The 22,509-nt window shown below is 45.8% G+C and overlaps 1 protein-coding gene across 4 annotated transcripts; it reads left to right on the forward strand.

The window, feature by feature from the left end:
- Window positions 1-2,356: 2,356 nt before the first annotated feature.
- Window positions 2,357-20,059, forward strand: ciartb (circadian associated repressor of transcription b). Of its 4 annotated transcripts, none has more exons than XM_036964320.2 (6): window positions 2,357-2,530; window positions 7,141-7,863; window positions 9,256-9,331; window positions 12,678-12,756; window positions 15,914-16,091; window positions 17,202-20,059. In XM_036964320.2, exons 2-6 carry the CDS (start codon window positions 7,192-7,194, stop codon window positions 17,763-17,765), a joined length of 1,569 nt encoding a protein of 522 aa, XP_036820215.1. In that variant the 5' UTR covers window positions 2,357-2,530; window positions 7,141-7,191; the 3' UTR covers window positions 17,766-20,059. The 4 variants fall into 4 exon arrangements, with proteins under 4 accessions (XP_036820215.1, XP_090079433.1, XP_090079434.1 ...); XM_090223307.1 differs by lacking the exon at window positions 2,357-2,530 and adding an exon at window positions 2,561-2,777 and having other exon boundaries at window positions 17,202-19,743; XM_090223308.1 differs by lacking the exon at window positions 2,357-2,530 and having other exon boundaries at window positions 6,240-7,863; window positions 17,202-17,670; window positions 17,725-18,061.
- The last annotated feature ends 2,450 nt before the right edge of the window (window positions 20,060-22,509 follow it).

Raw genomic sequence — 22,509 nt, forward strand, 5'->3', positions numbered from 1 at the left:
CTGGAGTCAGCTCTAAGTGGACCCCCGTCTGTGGACCGTTCTGGAGTCAGCTCTAAGTGGACCCCCGTCTGTGGACTGTTCTGGAGTCAGCTCTAAGTGAACCCCCCCCCCATCTGTGGACTGTTCTGGAGTCAGCTTTAAGTGAACCCCCCCCCCCACTGTGGACCGTTCTGGAGTCAGCTCTAAGTGAACCCCCCCATCTGTGGACCGTTCTGGAGTCAGCTCTAAGTGATCCCCCCCACTGTGGACCGTGCTGGAGTCAGCTCTAAGTGCCCCCCCCCCTCCCCACTATGGACCGTTCTGGAGTCAGCTCTAAGTGACCCCCCCCCTCTCATCTGTGGACCTTTCTGGAGTCAGCTCTAAGTGACCTCCCCCCTCTCATCTGTGGACCGTTCTGGAGTCAGGTCCTCTTCTGGCTGTGCCGGGTGGAGATTATAACAGAACATGGCCAAGATGTTCAAATGTTCATAAATGACCAGCATGGTCACATAATAGGTCAGCTCTTAGTGACCCCCCCCCCCCCCCCCCCCCCCACACACACACACATCTGTGGACTGTTCTGGAGTCAGCTCTAAGTGAAACCCCCCCTATCATCTGTGGACCGTTCTGGAGTCAGCTCTAAGTGACCCCCCCCCCCCCCCCCCACTGTGGACTGTTCTGGAGTCAGCTCTAAGTGACCCCCCCCCCCTCTCATCTGTGGACCGTTCTGGAGTCAGGTCTAAGTAAACCCCCCCCCCACCCACCGTGGACCGTTCTGGAGTCAAACCAAATCAAATCAAATGTATTTATATAGCCCTTCGTACATCAGCTGATATCTCAAAGTGCTGTACAGAAACCCAGCCTAAAACCCCAAACAGCAAGCAATGCAGGTGTAGAAGCACGGTGGCTAGGAAAAACTCCCTAGAAAGGCCAAAACCTAGGAAGAAACCTAGAGAGGAACCAGGCTATGTGGGGTGGCCAGTCCTCTTCTGGCTGTGCCGGGTGGAGATTATAACAGAACATGGACAAGATGTTCAAATGGTCACATAATAGGTCAGCTCTTAGTGACCCCTCCCCCCCTCCCCCCCCCACACACACACATCTGTGGACTGTTCTGGAGTCTGCTCTAAGTGAAACCCCCCCTCTCATCTGTGGACCGTTCTGGAGTCAGCTCTAAGTGAAACCCCCCCTCTCATCTGTGGACCGTTCTGGAGTCAGCTCTAAGTGACCCCCCCCCCATCTGTGGACTGTTCTGGAGTCAGCTCTAAGTGACCCCCCTCCATCTGTGGACTGTTCTGGAGTCATCTCTAAGTGAACCCCCTCCCATCTGTGGACTGTTCTGGAGTCAGCTCTAAGTGACCCCCCCCCCCCCCCGTCTGTGGACTGTTCTGGAGTCAGCTCTAAGTGAACCCCCCCACCATCTGTGGACTGTTCTGGAGTCAGCTCTAAGTGGACCCCCGTCTGTGGACTGTTCTGGAGTCAGCTCTAAGTGGACCCCCGTCTGTGGACTGTTCTGGAGTCAGCTCTAAGTGAAACCCCCCCTCTCATCTGTGGACTGTTCTGGAGTCAGCTCTAAGTGGACCCCCGTCTGTGGACCGTTCTGGAGTCAGCTCTAAGTGACCCCCCAACCCCCATCTGTGGACTGTTCTGGAGTCAGCTCTAAGTGACCCCCCCCCCTCCCCCCGCCTGTGGACCGTTCTGGAGTCAGCTCTAAGTGACCCCCCCCCCCCCATCTGTGGACCGTTCTGGAGTCAGCTCTAAGTGGACCCCCGTCTGTGGACTGTTCTGGAGTCAGCTCTAAGTGAACCCCCCCCCCATCTGTGGACTGTTCTGGAGTCAGCTCTAAGTGAACCCCCCCCCCCCACTGTGGACCGTTCTGGAGTCAGCTCTAAGTGACCCCCCCCATCTGTGGACTGTTCTGGAGTCAGCCCTCCCCCCCATCTCCCCCCCCCCACTGTGGACCGTTCTGGAGTCAGCTCTAAGTGACCCCCCCCCATCTGTGGACTGTTCTGGAGTCAGCCCCCCCCCCCCATCTGTGGACCGTTCTGGAGTCAGCTCTAAGTGAAACCCCCCCTCTCATCTGTGGACTGTTCTGGAGTCAGCTCTAAGTTAACCCCCCCATCTGTGGACTGTTCTGGAGTCAGTTCTGAGTGAACCCCCACTGTGGACCGTTCTGGAGTCAGCTCTAAGTGAAATCTGTTATTTTCTTACTACCTCGAAACTGTTCCGCGTGACCACGTGCTTTGATGATTTCCATTTGATGTAAATATGTAAGCTGTTCTCGCCTATCGCCTGACGTCGGGCCTCTATCGCAATGTCTATTTGTCAGATATTGTACCGAAAAGCACAAATCGGAGAGCCCAGTTTGTTTATACCCGCCCTCTCAGACACGTTGCCGTAGGAGAGGCTGCACGGGGTGTACGCTACTACATCACGACATTCACCGCATCCCTACAACGACCTGGGGGGGAGCCCGGCCATGAGCGGAGTGTCCTGAAGTCACCGCTCATAGGAGACGAAGGGGAAGCCACTATAGTCACTTCTTCTTCTGGTAAGTAAAGACCGCTATGAGACCGTTTCTGTCGTGGGAGATGTATGAGCGCACTGGCGCTGACATAAGCGTCGAGGCTGGGACTGATCTGTAAGGAAGCGCACGTGTCATACAGCCCAGTACAACAGTTTGTATGATAACGTAGTAGTGTTATGTTTCATCCATTTGCTTTGGACTTTAACAAGCTTTCATTGTACAATAGTTTCTCACGTATCATATTGGAGAGGTTCTGGAACAAATGTACGAGGTAAGAATGTTATTTCGGTAAATGATGACGCGTTCAGGGTTGTGGTCAGAGGAATTGATACATAGTATCGGGTTTGGGTGGCTACAATTGTTTAATTCATGCTGGTTACATTGTAGCAATGAGCTTTTTGTAGCAATGTTTCTAGGCTATTTTATCTTGGCAAGTTAGATCAAACCGGGTTGTCTTTGTCTATTAATGTGTAATAGACTATACCGTGTATTAAGTCTAAATCATTTAAACCGCTCTAAATACAAATTACAAATAGAATTGGAATATAATTAAGAGGTTTTAGTTGTGCGTGTCTTGTCCGTGTCCGGTGCTTAACGAAGTTTAAAAAAACAAGCTCCTGTGTGTCGACCGTGTTCGGCTTCTCTTTATTACGTAATGTCAGACAGTGATCCTGTTCGGATAGACTTCGTAGATACACTTCGTACAGACAGGCCACGCAGTATGTAAAGACTATATTCTATTGTTTCGATGTATTGAGTTGAGATCGATGGATCAGTACTAGCAGTAGCCCAGGCATTGTTTTAATCTTGATATTCAAGCATGACTCCCATTGTTTATTCAATTGTAACATTGCAGCGTATGGGGGGGACAAGTCGATACGTATCTGTGTTACATAGTGAAGGCATTTCACCTTAGCCATGAGTATAATCGTTTTAAATGAAAAGGACTCTTAACTTCCGTTGAGGCCTCAACACATTATCACATTATACCCAAGCATTTACAAAAAAATAATTCCGCCCTCATAACAATTTTATAACACGTGCTTTTTACAGAGATTAATTTGTTCATGACGCTCCGGCTAGTATACTGTTATCAGGCACCAGTATAATTCCCATTGGCTTTGCCTGAAAACCATTCTAACCACAGTGGTGTAATATATGTATCAGTCTGTTAAGAGTTGATTCCTCCAAGGACATGGATCCTGAATGTATCTGGCTCTGAAATGTAGGTTTTAGGAGAAATGTAGGAACAAATTCTAGAAGGACATGCGTGTGTTTTTGTTATCACAGAGAGAGAGAGAGAGAGAGACAGAGAGAGAGAGAGAGAGACACAGAGAGAGAGAGAGAACAGCAAACATCTTACCTAATAACATGCTGGAATTATATAATAAAGTGCCCTGTGTAATGATTTGGAAAGCTTGTGTCCCATAAAGTCATATAACTAGCCTAGTTTATGTACTGGGTACCTAACCTAACCTTTGCTTTAATTGAATGGCATAACGCGTGTTAAAGACGTGGAAGCTGGTGGTTTCCTATATGATTCACAGGACCTGTTTTCCGAGAGCCAGAAGAAACCCAAGTCTTGGACTAAAATGCACTTTCAATTGAGATTCATCATTGACAATTAGGGATTAAGATTTTTCCGAAAATCTACCAAATTTCTATACTGGGAATCATTTATATTTATCCCGAGAGTCCCGGGAAATACCGCAAAAAATAAATAAATCGGAAGTGCTTAAAACCAAGATATGGTCACTATGCCAGGTGTTACTCCCAAAATGAGATTGTTGCTGCGCCACATTGCCAGTTTGACTGCGCCACTATGTAAAGATTTCACAGCAAGTGAAACTGATATTTAGTGTTCATTGCCAAATGATATCGTTGTAACTTGCGAAACAGGCCGTTCATAAATTCCCCGAACGTTAACAAGTTGCTTAATAAATTAGAGGCGTTTCAGCAGTAGGCCCTTCTGCTGTCACAGAGCGCACCCCGGGTTTGCTATACCGTTGTCGAATCATACACATCTTGTAATGGCAATCAAACACAAGTCAAATGACCAAAGTTGCTAAACTTGCTAGATAACCTCTAAGGAGTTACAGAATATCTCCTATTTGGCTAAATCGAGTTGATGATTAAACAGAGGCCTACAGGAGGAGTTGAAGAGAGGACGTTTTTTTTTAAATATATATCAACGTATCTTAATAACAGGGACCCACTATGTAACAAACAATTAATACATCTACATCTACCAAACAGCTACTCTCATACTGTTTGTTGATCACATATTCTATACCCGAAGCTGTCATATGGGCACCAAGCAAACGCGTACAGCGCAGAGACGTGGGTTAAATGTTATAGGGCTATTTTGACATGCTTAAGCGAGACGTGCTTTGATGGTGCAACCTGTAGATAACAGAATAAAGTTAGGAATTAACATGCGATACAGGAGTCGGGATTTTGGGTTTCAGTGGGTTGGGAAGATAGGAAAATAGCCTCGGCTCTATATACGGCTACTACGAGTCAATAATACTCTTGATTTAGGCTACATTAGTGCATGCTGAATGTTTCTGATCAGTGATCGATGAGCAAACGAATACATGAGCTAGCTACCACTTCCACTTGTCCAGTCAGAGATCTATTAACCAAATATACAGACAGACAGATTCAATGACACAAAATCACATCGATTGATTATCAGGCACGTCACAGGCTTTTTGATCGTGAGTTGGAACAGGTTGAAGTGCAACATCCCCTGGTATAAACATGTTAGTAAAATGTTCAGATCAGCTAATAAAGGAACACACTAGACTAAAGATCATCATTAGCACTCACCTCAATTTAGATAAAATGTCACCTGCCTAATTGTTACCGAATACCAAAAGGAGATACAATGAAAACCGAAATCTGACATTGATTGATTTATCTAGACAGACACCCCCCCACCCCCACCCACCCACCCACACCCACACACACACACCCACACACACACCGTGTGTGATATTTGAGTGACTCAAAAACTACAACAATATTTATGGGCTAAAAAAAGTAAGTAAAAAGATGGCCGTGGGCTGATTGATCTGGACATTCCTGACTAGTTATAAATATCTCTCTAAATGTGAACAATGACTAACATGACAAGAGGAGCTGATGATGTCATACCCCATTTAGAAATGTCACCTTGTACATTCTACTATTATGACTTTCAGGAGGAGTAACTTTAAAGCTGGACTGAGTTCCTTTACAAATATATATATATATTTTACGAAACTCGCACCCCGCCAAGTTTATTTTTAACCCTTAGATTAAACAAATTACAAAGTGTTTCTCTCATTCCCATGAACAGGTTTTCTACATTATACATTGTGTTGCAGGTGCATGATAATGTACTGTATATTGTGTTACAGGTATGTGATAATGTACTGTATATTGTGTTGCAGGTGCATGATAATGTACTGTATATTGTGTTGCAGGTGCGTGATAATGTACTGTACATTGTGTTGCAGGTGCATGATAATGTACTGTATATTGTGTTGCAGGTGCATGATAATGTACGGTATATTGTGTTACAGGTGTGTGATAATGTACTGTATATTGTGTTGCAGGTGCATGATAATGTACTGTATATTGTGTTGCAGGTGTGTGATAATGTACTGTATATTGTGTTGCAGGTGCATGATAATGTACTGTATATTGTGTTGCAGGTGTGTGATAATGTACTGTATATTGTGTTGCAGGTGCATGATAATGTACTGTATATTGTGTTGCAGGTGCATGATAATGTACTGTATATTGTGTTGCAGGTGTGTGATAATGTACTGTATATTGTGTTGCAGGTGTGTGATAATGTACTGTACATTGTGTTGCAGGTGTGTGATAATGTACTGTATATTGTGTTGCAGGTGCATGATAATGTACTGTATATTGTGTTGCAGGGGTGTGATAATAATGTACTGTATATTGTGTTGCAGGTGCATGATAATGTACTGTATATTGTGTTGCAGGTGTGTGATAATGTACTGTATATTGTGTTGCAGGTGTGTGATAATGTACTGTATATTGTGTTGCAGGTGCATGATAATGTACTGTATATTGTGTTGCAGGTGTGTGATAATGTACTGTATATTGTGTTGCAGGTGTGTGATAATGTACTGTATATTGTGTTGCAGGTGCGTGATAATGTACTGTATATTTTGTTGCAGGTGCATGATAATGTACTGTATATTGTGTTGCAGGTGCATGATAATGTACTGTATATTGTGTTGCAGGTGCATGATAATGTACTGTATATTGTGTTACAGGTGTGTGATAATGTACTGTATATTGTATTGCAGGTGTGTGATAATGTATTGTATATTGTGTTGCAGGTGTGTGATAATGTACTGTATATTGTGTTGCAGGTGTGTGAAAATGTACTGTATATTGTGTTGCAGGTGCATGATAATGTACTGTACATTGTGTTGCAGGTGTGTGATAATGTACTGTATATTGTGTTGCAGGTGTGTGAAAATGTACTGTATATTGTGTTGCAGGGGTGTGATAATAATGTACTGTATATTGTGTTGCAGGTGTGTGATAATGTACTGTATATTGTGTTGCAGGGGTGTGATAATAATGTACTGTATATTGTGTTGCAGGTGTGTGATGCTCTCTAGTGGATGAGAGCCCGTAGCCCTGCTCTCTAGTGGATGAGAGCCCGTAGTCCTGCAATCCGTTGGAGGATGTCTGCGTCTGACTCTGATTACTCAATAGACTACCTGGCCAGTGACAGTGAGGATAATGACAACGACAGCGGCGTGGGACTGAGCCCCGACGGACACACAGTCAGGACGGCACCTTCATCCTCCGTACCTCCACCCTCATCATCATCATTAAGGGACTCTCCCAGTAACACTGACTGTGGTTCTTCTAAGGACGGGATCTCAAGGCTAAACAGGAATTCCAACCACGAGGAACCCCATAGGCTGAGCAGTGACACAGGAGATTTCGGGGACTCTGGCCTCAGTAGGGACGGGGACAGTGATAATTCCAACGATGCTGACCCTCGACTGAGCAGGGACATAGATTGTAGTTGTGGTGGCACCCCTCCTCCAGCCACCTACGAGGGGGGCCGCTGCCCCAGTGAGACCCAGGGATGTAGTCCTACTGTGTACGGTCAGCAGCAGCAGAGACTGTCATGGAGCCCGACGGCCTCCTCTCAAGCCTGGGATAGAAACAGTAGACAGAGTGGCACTGGGAAGCCTGGGCAGGGCAGGAAGAGGGCACACAGCCATGGACGGCATCCCGGAGACCAAGGCTGTAGGAACAGAGACCCAACGGAACCTGGGGAGCCTGAGAAGGATCAGCTGTTTGCCCAGAAGGTAAAGGGTCACCACATACAGTAGATCCTATAAATTCTATATGTCATTCTAGAGGGTCGCCCGGCGACAGTGCACTACCACTCTATCGGTCCTGGTCAAAAGTAGTGCACTAGAAAGGGTGTAGTGCACTAGTACACTACAATGGGTTCTCAAAACAAAACAAAGAGCACTATGAATGGAATAGGGTGATAATGTGTAGCTTTAAGTATAATATATGGAAATAAAATGAGTCATTTATAGAAGAAGGAATGGCTAAATAATACTAGTTGTTTTAATCAGAAGATATGGCTATAATGCTAGTTGTTTTAATCAGAAGATATGGCTATAATGCTAGTTGTTTTAATCAGAAGATATGGCTATAATGCTAGTTGTTTTAATCAGAAGATATGGCTATAATGCTAGTTGTTTTAATCACAAGATATGGCTATAATACTAGTTCTTTTAATCAGAAGATATGGCTATAATGCTAGTTGTTTTAATCAGAAGATATGGCTATAATTAAGGTTTGGCTCTATTGCTAGTTGCTAACTCCCCAGTATTAATGTTATATAGCTAGAGAATACTTGTTGCTAATGCTAACCCCCCCGTATTCATGTTATATAGCTAGAGAATACTAGTTGCTAACCCCCCCGTATTCATGTTATATAGCTAGAGAATACTAGTTGCTAACCCCCCCGTATTCATGTTATATAGCTAGAGAATACTAGTTGCTAACCCCCCCGTATTCATGTTATATAGCTAGAGAATACTTGTTGCTAATGCTAACCCCCCCGTATTCATGTTATATAGCTAGAGAATACTAGTTGCTAACCCCCCAGTATTCATGTTATATAGCTAGAGAATACTAGTTGCTAATGCTAACCCCCAGTATTCATGTTATATAGCTAGAGAATACTAGTTGCTAATGCTAATCCCCCAGTATTCATGTTATATAGCTAGATAATACTAGTTGCTAACCCCCCAGTATTCATGTTATATAGCTAGAGAATACTAGTTGCTAATGCTAACCCCAGAGTATTCATGTTATATAGCTAGAAAATACTAGTTGCTAATGCTAACCCCCAGTATTCATGTTATATAGCTAGAGAATACTAGTTGCTAATGCTAATCCCCCAGTATTCATGTTATATAGCTAGAGAATACTAGTTGCTAATGCTAACCCCCAGTATTCATGTTATATAGCTAGAGAATACTAGTTGCTAATGCTAACCCCCCAGTATTCATGTTTTATATAGCTAGAGAATACTAGTTGCTAATGCTAACCTATCACTGTGTATGTTGTTGTTTAATTCCATTACCTAATTTTCTGAATAACTGTCATATGTAAATATTGTGTTGTTCCTGGAAGCTGTTGCCGTAGTGATAACCAAAAGATACCTGTGTTGTCCTCAGTGTATGGAGCTCCAGCGTTACCTCCATCCCCTGTCTTCCATCCTGAGAGGCCTGTGCTCTGGGAGGTACTCAGAACGTGAGTGAGTTGTCTAATCTCTCCAAGAACTCATTTAACCCCGCAATCCTCCCCGTACTATACCCACACAGAGAGCTTTTCTGAATGGTGTGTGCGTGAGTGAGTGAGTGAGTGTGTGTGTGTGTGTGTGTGTGTGAGTGTGTGTGTGAGTGTGAGTGTGTGTGTGTGTGTGTGTGTGTGCGTGCGTGCGTGCATGTGAGTGTGTGTGTGTGTGTGTGTGTGTGTGTGCATGCGCGTGTGTGTGTGATGCGTCACTACAGATCACTACTATAGATAGGCGGAGGCTTATCAGTCATGCTGACTAGGCTGCTGCCGCAGATCGACTGACCGGTAAACATCTTGTTGTCATTCCCTCGTGTGTTATTCATACGTTGTTTCTTTCACTATAGGCTAAGAGCCACATTACATATTTGGTATCGTGACATAAACACATTAAAATCATAAGGATGGAAGGATCAAAGCATAGAACAGAGACAGTGATCTGATCTCCAGTCCTTTTAACCTGAGAGAGACAGAGAGAGACAGAGAGACAGTGATCTGATCTCCAGTCCTTTTAACCTGAGAGAGACAGAGAGAGACAGAGAGACAGAGAAACAGAGAGACAGAGAGAGAGAGAGAGACAGAGAGAGACAGAGAGACAGTGATCTGATCTACAGTCCTTTTAACCTGAGAGAGACAGAGAGAGAGAGAGAGAGAGACAGAGAGACCGTGATCTGATCTCCAGTCCTTTTAACCTGAGAGAGACAGAGAGAGACAGAGAGAGACAGAGAGACAGAGAGACAGAGAGACAGAGAGAGAGAGACAGAGAGAGACAGAGAGAGACAGAGAGAGAGGTAGAGCGAGAGAGAGACAGAGAGAGACAGAGAGAGACAGAGAGGTAGAGAGAGAGAGAGTGGGAGAGACAGACATAGAGGTAGAGAGAGATAGCGACAGAGAGAGGTAGAGACATAGAGAGAGAGAGACCAAAATAATGGTGTTCCAAAAAAGGTCCAGTCACCAGGACCACAAATACAAATTCTATCTAGACACCGTTGCCCTAGAGCACACAAAAAAATATACATACCTCGGCCTAAACATCAGCGCCACAGGTAACTTCCACAAAGCTGTGAATGATCTGAGAGACAAGGCAAGAAGGGCATTCTATGTTATCAAAAGGAACATGACATTCAACATACCAATTAGGATCGGGCTAAAAATACTTGAATCAGTCATAGAGCCAATTGCCCTTTATGGTTGTGAGGTCTGGGGTACGCTCACCAACCAAGACTTCACAAAATGGGACAAACACCAAATTGAGACTCTGCACGCAGAATTCTGCAAAAATATCCTCCGTGTACAACGTAGAACACCAAATAATGCATGCAGAGCAGAATTAGGCCGATACCCACTAATTATCAAAATCCAGAAAAGAGACGTTAAATTCTACAACCACCTAAAAGGAAGCGATTCCCAAATCTTCCATAACAAAGCCATCACCTACAGAGAGATGAACCTGGAGAAGAGTCCCCTAAGTAAGCTGGTCCTGGGGCTCTGTTCACAAACACAAACAGACCCCACAGAGCCCCAGGACAGCAGCACAATTAGACCCAAACAAATCATGAGAAAACAAAAAGATAATTACTTGACACATTGGAAAGAATTAACAAAAAAACAGAGCAAACTAGAATGCTATTTGGCCCTAAACAGAGAGTACACAGTGGCAGAATACCTGACCACTGTGACTGACCCAAAATTAAGGAAAGCTTTGACTATGTACAGACTCAGTGAGCATAGCCTTGCTATTGAGAAAGGCCGCCGTAGGCAGACATGGCTCTCAAGAGAAGACAGGCTATGTGCTCACTGCCCACAAAATGAGGTGGAAACTGAGATGCACTTCCTAACCTCCTGCCCAATGTATGTCCATATTAGAGAGACATATTTCCCTCAGATTACACAGATCCACAAAGAATTTGAAAACAAATCCAAATTTGAAAAACTCCCATATCTACTGGGTGAAATTCCACAGTGTGCCATCACAGCAGCAAGATGTGTGACCTGTTGCCACGAGAAAAGGTCAACCAGTGAAGAACAAACACCATTGTAAATACAACCCATATTTATGTTTATGTATTTTCCCTTGTGTACTTTAACCATTTGAACATCATTAAAACACTATATATATATATATATATAATATGACATTTGTAATATCTTTATTATTTTGAAACTTCTGTATGTATAATGTTTACTGTTAATTTTTATGCCAATAAAGCCCTTGAATTGAGTAGAGAGAGAGCAGACAGAGACAGAGGTAGAGGTAGAGAGCAGACAGAGACAGAGGTAGAGAGAGGTAGAGAGAGGTAGAGAGGTACAGAGAGAGCAAACAGAGACAGAGGTAGAGAGAGAGGTAGAGAGAGGTTGTAGTGCTGTGTGGGCCAGGTTAGGTAGATATTGTAGAGCCTGTTGTAGTGCTGTGTGGGCCAGGTTAGTTAGATATTGTAGAGAGAGGTTGTAGTGCTGTGTGGGCCAGGTTAGGTAGATATTGTAGAGCCTGTTGTAGTGCTGTGTGGGCCAGGTTAGTTAGATATTGTAGAGCCTGTTGTAGTGCTGTGTGGGCCAGGTTAGGTAGATATTGTAGAGCCTGTTGTAGTGCTGTGTGGGCCAGGTTAGGTAGATATTGTAGAGCCTGTTGTAGTGCTGTGTGGGCCAGGTTAGTTAGATATTGTAGAGAGAGGTTGTAGTGCTGTGTGGGCCAGGTTAGGTAGATATTGTAGAGCCTGTTGTAGTGCTGTGTGGGCCAGGTTAGGTAGATATTGTAGAGCCTGTTGTAGTGCTGTGTGGGCCAGGTTAGGTAGATATTGTAGAGCCTGTTGTAGTGCTGTGTGAGCCAGGTTAGATAGATACAGAGTGTCTGTTGTAGTGCTGTGTGGGCCAGGTTAGGTAGATATTGTAGAGCCTGTTAGTGGATCAGATGAGGAGGCGGAGTCAGAGTGCCAGGGGTTTAGTGGATCAGATGAGGAGGCGGAGTCAGAGTGCCAGGGGTTTAGTGGATCAGATGAGGAGGCGGAGTCAGAGTGCCAGGGGTTTAGTGGATCAGATGAGGAGGCGGAGTCAGAGTGACACCAGGGTGTCTCAACGTCTTTTTTGAACCAAGGACTGACATTTTAAATAGGTCGCTTAGCATACCAGCAGTTCTTTAAGAACGGAGTTGGAACAGACTCACTGTCTGTCTCTTTTCCTTATACAGCTTTACTTCTAAATAGGTCACTTAGCAAACCAGCAGTTCTTTCAAACTCATATTCTCTCTCTTGTGGCCTTGCTCATGATAACTTTTCCCTGTCTGTCCGTCTGTCCGTCTGTCTTCCAGGTCTTAGCCGTTTCCAGGAGAGCGTTGCTATGGACCGGATCCAGAGAATAATGGGAGTCCTCCAGAACCCAAACATGAGGTAAATATCCCCTCTCCTCCTCTCCGTCTCTGTCCCCAACTCTCACCACACCACATGGAACAATAACTAGAGCCCGGAGTTTACAGCCAGACTCCATTAGTTCTGTTCTACTGTCTGTTCTCCTCTCCTCTCCCTCCAGTAGTTCCTGTCTGTTCTTCTCTCCCTACAGTAGTTCCTGTCTGTTCTCCTCTCCTCTCCCTACAGTAGTTCCTGTCTGTTCTCCTCTCCCTCCCTACAGTAGTTCCTGTCTGTTCTCCTCTCCTCTCCCTACAGTAGTTCCTGTCTGTTCTCCTCTCCTCTCCCTACAGTGGTTCCTGTCTGTTCTCCTCTCCCTCCCTGCAGTAGTTCCTGTCTGTTCTCCCCTCCCTACAGTAGTTACTGTCTGTTCTCCTCTCCCTACAGTAGTTCCTGTCTGATACCCAGACTAAAAGACCAAAGAGCGAGGCAGAGGCAGAAGAACAGTGGTCAGGGTGATCTAGATACCCAGACTAAAAGACCAAAGAGAGAGCGAGGCAGAAGAACAGTGGTCAGGGTGATCTAGATACCCAGAGGGACCAGCTACAGACATGTCTCGGTTTTAGTCAGCTGACTGGTTGGTACCTGTGGTGGAGTCACCATGAACTATTAGCACACATGAGGCTAACGGGACTTTAACCCACTGTTATGTGGGCACGGGTGTAATCTGTATGATAACGGGACTTTAACCCACTGTTATGTGGGCAGGGGTGTAATCTGTATGATAACGGGACTTTAACCCACTGTTATGTGGGCACGGGTGTAATCTGTATGATAACGGGACTTTAACCCACTATTATGTGGGTAGGGGTGTAATCTGTATGATAATGGGACTTTAACCCACTATTATGTGGGTAGGGGTGTAATCTGTATGATAACGGGACTTTAACCCACTATTATGTGGGTAGGGGTGTAATCTGTATGATAATGGGACTTTACCCCACTGTTATGTGGGCAGGGGTGTAATCTGTATGATAACGGGACTTTAACCCACTGTTATGTGGACACGGGTGTAATCTGTATGTGATGCTAACGGGACTTTAACACACTGTTATGTGGGCAGGGGTGTAATCTGTATGATAACGGGACTTTAACCCACTGTTATGTGGGCAGGGGTGTAATCTGTATGATAACGGGACTTTAACCCACTGTTATGTGGGTAGGGGTGTAATCTGTATGATAACGGGACTTTAACCCACTGTTATGTGGGCACGGGTGTAATCTGTAGGCTAACGGGACTTTAACCCACTGTTATGTGGGCACGGGTGTAATCTGTATGTGATGCTAACGGGACTTTAAACCACTGTTATGTGGGCATGGATGTAATCTGTAGGCTAACGGGACTTTAACCCACTGTTATGTGGGCAGGGGTGTAATCTGTATGATAACGGGACTTTAACCCACTGTTATGTGGGCAGGGGTGTAATCTGTATGTGTGTGAGGAGGAATCAGACCACATGTAGAGCAGCTCACAGCAGGTGACTTCTCATTATGGAACCCAGAATAATCTGAACCCACTACAGAGAGGATGAGGAGGAGGGAAGGGGAGGCAGATGAGAGGAGGAGGAGGAGAGGAGGAGGAAATGGGAGGCAGAGGAGAGGAGGAGGGAAGGGGAGGCAGATGAGAGGAGGAGGAGGAGAGGAGGAGGAGGAAGAGGAAAGGAGGAGGAAAGGGGAGGCAGAGGAGAGGAGAAGGAGGAGGGAAGGGGAGGCAGATGAGAGGAGGAGTAGGAGAGGAGAGGAGGAGGAGGAGAGGAGAGGAGAAGGATGAATAGGCAAGACGATAGAGAGGGGGGAGGGGGTGTTGGTGAAACAGTGTTAAATCCCACTGGCTGCTTAAAGCAGCAGAGCGCACACACACACACACACACACACACACACACACACACACACACACACACACACACACACACACTGAGCGAGGCCACTACGGGGCGATAGATAGGCAGTCGAACGGCCTCGGGGCTTACTGACTATTTATAGCGGTGAATGGAAGGAACAGGGGCCCTCCCTCCCTCCCTTGCTCCCTCCCTCCCTTGCTCCCTCCCTCCCTCCCTCGCACGCTGCCACGTGTGGACAGGATCATGCAGCGTGTGTGACTGACTGTACAGCAGCATAGCTGCTCAGACACTCAAGCAGGCAACAATCAGGCAACAAGCAGGCAACAAGCAGGCAGCAAGCAGGCAACAAGCAGGCAACAAGCAGGCAGCAAGCAGGCAACAAGCAGGCAACAAGCAGGCAACAAGCAGGCAGCAAGCAGGCAGCACACAGCATCACGTCACATTTCTCCTGTAGAGGTAAACATGCCCAGGTCAGAGGCAGAATGTACAGATGAGATCAGTGGAGGTTTGGAACAGACACAGACAGGACAACATGCTGAACCTGTTTATTCACTGACCTTTATGTCATCACCAACTCTCACTCCGTTTGCCTCCCAAATGGCACCCTGGACAAAAGTAGTGCCCTATATAGGGAATAGGGCTCTGGTCTATAGTAGTACCACTATATAGGGAATAGGCCTCTGGTCTATAGTAGTACCACTATATAGGGAATAGGGCTCTGGTCTATAGTAGTGCACTATATAGGGAATAGGACCCTGGTCTATAGTAGTGTACTATATAGGGAATAGGGCTCTGGTCTATAGTAGTACCACTATATAGGGAATAGGGCTCTGGTCTATAGTAGTACCACTATATAGGGAATAGGGCTCTGGTCTATAGTAGTACCACTATATAGGGAATAGGGCTCTGGTCTATAGTAGTACCACTATATAGGGAATAGGGCTCTGGTCTATAGTAGTGCACTATATAGGGAATAGGACCCTGGTCTATAGTAGTGTACTCGAACCCTGTTCTGTTATCTGTTCTGTGTTCTAAACCCTGTTCTGTTATCTGTTCTGTGTTCTAAACCCTGTTCTATTATCTGTTCTGTGTTCTAAACCCTGTTCTAGTATGTGTGCTGTGTTCTAAATCCTGTTCTAGTATGTGTGCTGTGTTCGAAACCCTGTTCTATTATGTGTTCTGTGTTCTAAACCCTGTTCTTTTATGTGTTCTCTGTTCTAAACTCAGTTATTTTCTCTGTTCTGTGTTCTATTCTCTTTTCTGTGTTCTAAATCTTGGTATGTTCTGTGTTCTGTTTGTAGTGAGCGCTACGTCAGTGTGATCCTGAAGATGGAAGCGATGCTCCATTGCTGGTTTCCTCAAGTCAGAGCCCGCCCAGACCCAGACCCAGGCCCAGACCCAGGCCCAGACCCAGACCCAGACCCAGACCAGCACAATGACAGCCAGGAAGAGCACCACACTCCAGCTAAGAGACACAAGGTAAAGGTCTTTAACAGTGAGGTTTGATGAAAGACTGTTCCAATATTGACACCAGCATACCACTTAGAATGGTAGAATGCATGTCCAGAACACTGCTACATTGTATGTGGTAGCTATGCTAGTAGGAAGATAGGAGAGCAGCCACTTTCAGTGCAGTTTGGAACGCAACCCTACAGGTAGGAGTTGAGGGAGGAAGGGAGGGAGGAAGGGAGGGAGGGAGGAGAGGAGCCCATCATATCCATTATCCTGAGAATAGCAGGAAGAGGACAGAGCAGGTTTTACAATCTATCTCTACAGGAGAGGAATTATAGAGGTGTCATTTTACATAAGACAATGGACTGAGAACAACAGAGGAATGTCTTAGAGGACAGGTAGAGGTCTGGAAGAGGAGGAGAGAAGGGAGGAGGAGTAGAGGGAGGAAGAGAGAAGGGAGGAGGAGAGAAGGGAGTAGAGGGGAAGGGAGGAGAGGGGAAGGGAGGAAGAGAGAAGGGAGGAGGAGAGAAGGGAGGAGGAGAGAAGGGAAGGGAGGAAGAGAGAAGGGAGGAGAGGGGAAGGGAGGATGAGAGAAAGGAGGAGGAGAAAAGGGAGGAGAGGGGAAGGGAGGAGGAGAGAAAGGAGGAGGAGAGAAGGGAGGAGGAGAGAAGGGAGGAGGAGAGAAGGGAGGAGAAGAGAAGGGAGGAGGAGAAAAGGGAGGAGGAGAGAAGGGAGGAAAGGAGAAGGGAAGAGGAGAGAAGGGAGGAGGAGATAAGGGAGGAGAGGGGAAGGGAGGAGGAGAGAAGGGAGGAGGAGTAGAGGGAAGGGAGGAGGAGGAGGTTAAGAAGTAGGAGAGGAGGAAAATCAAGGTTCCTCATTTTCCCCTCTCGTGCCAGACCGACTGTGTTCTGTTCTCTCCCCCTCGGGAAGATGTTAGACAATTGAAGTTATGATGTCATCACTAGATAACACTCTGGAGTCTAGAATCCCATTAGAAAGCAGGAGACAGAATTCTACTCAGTCATCATGTCATAATGTCTCTTAAGGAAGAAGGATATTCTACTATTCTTTGTAGTCAGCTCTTCATGGTGGACAAAGGGATACAAACCGAACCTATTCCGTTCTGACTCTCCACAGCAGTACCAGGCCCCAGCCCAGCCACCACCTCCAGCCTCTCCTCCCGTCGTCTCCCCCCCAGAGGGTGACCACCACCCAGCCCTGCGAGCCTCCGACGGACCCCTGCCCGGCTCCTTCCCCTACTCCTCTGCCACTCATCTCAAACGTCTCCACACCGCCCCCATCTGCTCCTCCAACACAGAGACAGAGACAGCCCAGCAAGAGCCACCGGGCCTGGGCAGGCCCTCCCTCGCCTGCTCCCTGGGATCCAACCGTCCAGCCGACGACCAGGAACAGACCCAAGACGACGCGGTCTCCTCCAGCACTGACCCCCAGGGGAGCACTGTGGACCCCCACGTCCAGACCCACCCTTACAGAGTCAGACCCCGAGCCCACCGACGAGGGCCTCCGTCGGGGAAGATCAGCTCGCCCTGCCTGGAGAGGCTGCTCCAGTCCAAGGAGAGCATCATCTCACCCAGAAACATGGGAGGTCAGAGTCCGGGAGGTGGCGGGGAGAGCATCATCTCACCCAGAAACATGGGAGGTCAGAGTCCGGGAGGTGGTGGGGAGAGCAGCCGTTCGTAACAGCTAGACTCAGACATGGTCCATGGAGGAGATAAGGACTGATCTGGGCACAGAGTTGACCCGGGACAGACAGAGCTGTATCTTTCCACAACAGGCTCTCCAATACAGCAGGGGGCAAAGGTCGGTGTCTGAGCGGGATGCTGTCTCTTTAAGAGCTGTGTGTCATGTGATCCATCATGTGATCCAACTACGGTTGGTTTATCTGCAGTAAGACACTGAGACATGGAGGAGAGGAGATATATTATAGACCTGCAGTAAGACACAGAGACATGGAGGAGACATATTATAGACCTGCAGTAAGACACAGAGACATGGAGGAGACATATTATAGACCTGCAGTAAGACACAGAGACATGGAGGAGACATATTATAGACCTGCAGTAAGACACAGAGACATGGAGGAGAGGAGACATATTATAGACCTGCAGTAAGACACAGAGACATGGAGGAGAGGAGACATATTATAGACCTGCAGTAAGACACAGATACATGGAGGAGACATATTATAGACCTGCAGTAAGACACTGAGACATGGAGGAGACATATTATAGACCTGCAGTAAGACACTGAGACATGGAGGAGACATATTATAGATCTGCAGTAAGACACTGAGACATGGAGGAGACATATTATAGACCTGCAGTAAGACACTGAGACATGGAGGAGAGGAGACATATTATAGACCTGCAGTAAGACACAGAGACATGGAGGAGAGGAGACATATTATAGACCTGCAGTAAGACACAGAGACATGGAGGAGAGGAGACATATTATAGACCTGCAGTAAGACACAGAGACATGGAGGAGAGGAGACATATTATAGACCTGCAGTAAGACACAGAGACATATTATAGACCTGCAGTAAGACACAGAGACATGGAGGAGAGGAGACATATTATAGACCTGCAGTAAGACACTGAGACATGGAGGAGAGGAGACATATTATAGACCTGCAGTAAGACACAGAGACATGGAGGAGACATATTATAGACCTGCAGTAAGACACAGAGACATGGAGGAGAGGAGACATATTATAGACCTGCAGTAAGACACAGAGACATAGAGGAGACATATTATAGACCTGCAGTAAGACACAGAGACATGGAGGAGACATATTATAGACCTGCAGTAAGACACTGAGACATGGAGGAGACATATTATAGACCTGCAGTAAGACACTGAGACATGGAGGAGACATATTATAGACCTGCATTAAGACACTGAGACATGGAGGAGAGGATACATATTATAGACCTGCAGTAAGACACTGAGACATGGAGGAGAGGAGACATATTATAGACCTGCAGTAAGACACAGAGACATGGAGGAGAGGAGACATATTATAGACCTGCAGTAAGACACAGAGACATGGAGGAGAGGATACATATTATAGACCTGCAGTAAGACACAGACATGGAGGAGAGGAGACATATTATAGACCTGCAGTAAGACACAGAGACATGGAGGAGAGGAGACATATTATAGACCTGCAGTAAGACACAGAGACATGGAGGAGACATATTATAGACCTGCAGTAAGACACAGAGACATGGAGGAGAGGAGACATATTATAGACCTGCAGTAAGACACAGAGACATATTATAGACCTGCAGTAAGACACAGAGACATGGAGGAGAGGAGACATATTATAGACCTGCAGTAAGACACTGAGACATGGAGGAGAGGAGACATATTATAGACCTGCAGTAAGACACAGAGACATTGAGGAGACATATTATAGACCTGCAGTAAGACACAGAGACATGGAGGAGAGGAGATATATTATAGACCTGCAGTAAGACACAGAGACATGGAGGAGAGGAGACATATTATAGACCTGCAGTAAGACACAGAGACATAGAGGAGACATATTATAGACCTGCAGTAAGACACTGAGACATGGAGGAGACATATTATAGACCTGCAGTAAGACACTGAGACATGGAGGAGACATATTATAGACCTGCATTAAGACACAGAGACATGGAGGAGAGGATACATATTATAGACCTGCAGTAAGACACTGAGACATGGAGGAGAGGAGACATATTATAGACCTGCAGTAAGACACAGAGACATGGAGGAGAGGAGACATATTATAGACCTGCAGTAAGACATGGAGGAGACATATTATAGACCTGCAGTAAGACACTGAGACATGGAGGAGAGGAGACATATTATAGACCTGCAGTAAGACACTGAGACATGGAGGAGAGGAGACATATTATAGACCTGCAGTAAGACACTGAGACATGGAGGAGAGGAGACATATTATAGACCTGCAGTAAGACACAGAGACATGGAGGAGAGGAGACATATTATAGACCTGCAGTAAGACACTGAGACATGGAGGAGAGGAGACATATTATAGACCTGCAGTAAGACACTGAGACATGGAGGAGACATATTATAGACCTGCAGTAAGACACTGAGACATGGAGGAGAGGAGACATATTATAGACCTGCAGTAAGACACAGAGACATGGAGGAGAGGAGACATATTATAGACCTGCAGTAAGACACAGAGACATAGAGGAGACATATTATAGACCTGCAGTAAGACACTGAGACATGGAGGAGAGGAGACATATTATAGACCTGCAGTAAGACACAGAGACATAGAGGAGACATATTATAGACCTGCAGTAAGACACTGAGACATGGAGGAGAGGAGACATATTATAGACCTGCAGTAAGACACAGAGACATGGAGGAGAGGAGACATATTCTATACCTGCAGTAAGACACAGAGACATGGAGGAGACATATTATAGACCTGCAGTAAGACACAGAGACATGGAGGAGAGGAGACATATTATAGACCTGCAGTAAGACACAGAGACATGGAGGAGAGGAGACATATTATAGACCTGCAGTAAGACACTGAGACATGGAGGAGAGGAGACATATTATAGACCTGCAGTAAGACACAGAGACATGGAGGAGAGGAGACATATTATAGACCTGCAGTAAGACACAGAGACATGGAGGAGACATATTATAGACCTGCAGTAAGACACAGAGACATGGAGGAGAGGAGACATATTATAGACCTGCAGTAAGACACAGAGACATATTATAGACCTGCAGTAAGACACAGAGACATGGAGGAGAGGAGACATATTATAGACCTGCAGTAAGACACTGAGACATGGAGGAGAGGAGACATATTATAGACCTGCAGTAAGACACTGAGACATGGAGGAGAGGAGACATATTATAGACCTGCAGTAAGACACAGAGACATGGAGGAGACATATTATAGACCTGCAGTAAGACACAGAGACATGGAGGAGAGGAGATATATTATAGACCTGCAGTAAGACACAGAGACATGGAGGAGAGGAGACATATTATAGACCTGCAGTAAGACACAGAGACATAGAGGAGACATATTATAGACCTGCAGTAAGACACAGAGACATGGAGGAGACATATTATAGACCTGCAGTAAGACACTGAGACATGGAGGAGACATATTATAGACCTGCAGTAAGACACTGAGACATGGAGGAGACATATTATAGACCTGCATTAAGACACAGAGACATGGAGGAGAGGATACATATTATAGACCTGCAGTAAGACACTTAGACATGGAGGAGAGGAGACATATTATAGACCTGCAGTAAGACACAGAGACATGGAGGAGAGGAGACATATTATAGACCTGCAGTAAGACATGGAGGAGACATATTATAGACCTGCAGTAAGACACTGAGACATGGAGGAGAGGAGACATATTATAGACCTGCAGTAAGACACTGAGACATGGAGGAGAGGAGACATATTATAGACCTGCAGTAAGACACTGAGACATGGAGGAGAGGAGACATATTATAGACCTGCAGTAAGACACAGAGACATGGAGGAGAGGAGACATATTATAGACCTGCAGTAAGACACTGAGACATGGAGGAGAGGAGACATATTATAGACCTGCAGTAAGACACTGAGACATGGAGGAGAGGAGACATATTATAGACCTGCAGTAAGACACAGAGACATGGAGGAGAGGAGACATATTATTGACCTGTAGTAAGACACTGAGACATGGAGGAGAGGAGACATATTATAGACCTGCAGTAAGACACTGAGACATGGAGGAGACATATTATAGACCTGCAGTAAGACACGGAGACATGGAGGAGACATATTATAGACCTGCAGTAAGACACTGAGACATGGAGGAGACATATTATAGACCTGCAGTAAGACACTGAGACATGGAGGAGAGGAGACATATTATAGACCTGCAGTAAGACACAGAGACATGGAGGAGAGGAGACATATTATAGACCTGCAGTAAGACACAGAGACATGGAGGAGAGGAGACATATTATAGACCTGCAGTAAGACACAGAGACATGGAGGAGAGGAGACATATTATAGACCTGCAGTAAGACACTGAGACATGGAGGAGAGGAGACATATTATAGACCTGCAGTAAGACACAGAGACATGGAGGAGAGGAGACATATTATAGACCTGCAGTAAGACACTGAGACATATTATAGACCTGCAGTTAGACACAGAGACATGGAGGAGACATATTATAGACCTGCAGTAAGACACTGAGACATGGAGGAGAGGAGACATATTATAGACCTGCAGTAAGACACAGAGACATGGAGGAGAGGAGACATATTATAGACCTGCAGTAAGACACAGAGACATGGAGGAGAGGAGACATATTATAGACCTGCAGTAAGACACTGAGACATGGAGGAGACATATTATAGAC

This window comes from Oncorhynchus mykiss, chromosome 26, assembly GCF_057628025.1.
Source record: "Oncorhynchus mykiss isolate SJ-2025 chromosome 26, ASM5762802v1, whole genome shotgun sequence".
Classification (NCBI taxonomy): Eukaryota; Metazoa; Chordata; class Actinopteri; order Salmoniformes; family Salmonidae; genus Oncorhynchus; species Oncorhynchus mykiss.

What these genes read in the sequence shown, in the direction of transcription:
- ciartb (XM_036964320.2), top strand. Translation starts at nt 7,192, where the DNA reads ATGAGAGCCCGTAGTCCTGCAATCCGTTGGAGGATGTCTGCGTCTGAC. An exon ending in CTCCAGAACCCAAACATGAG is followed by an intron (nt 12,757 to 15,913) that starts GTAAATATCCCC and finishes TTCTGTTTGTAG; the next exon opens with TGAGCGCTACGTCAGTGTGA. An exon ending in CTCCAGCTAAGAGACACAAG is followed by an intron (nt 16,092 to 17,201) that starts GTAAAGGTCTTT and finishes GACTCTCCACAG; the next exon opens with CAGTACCAGGCCCCAGCCCA.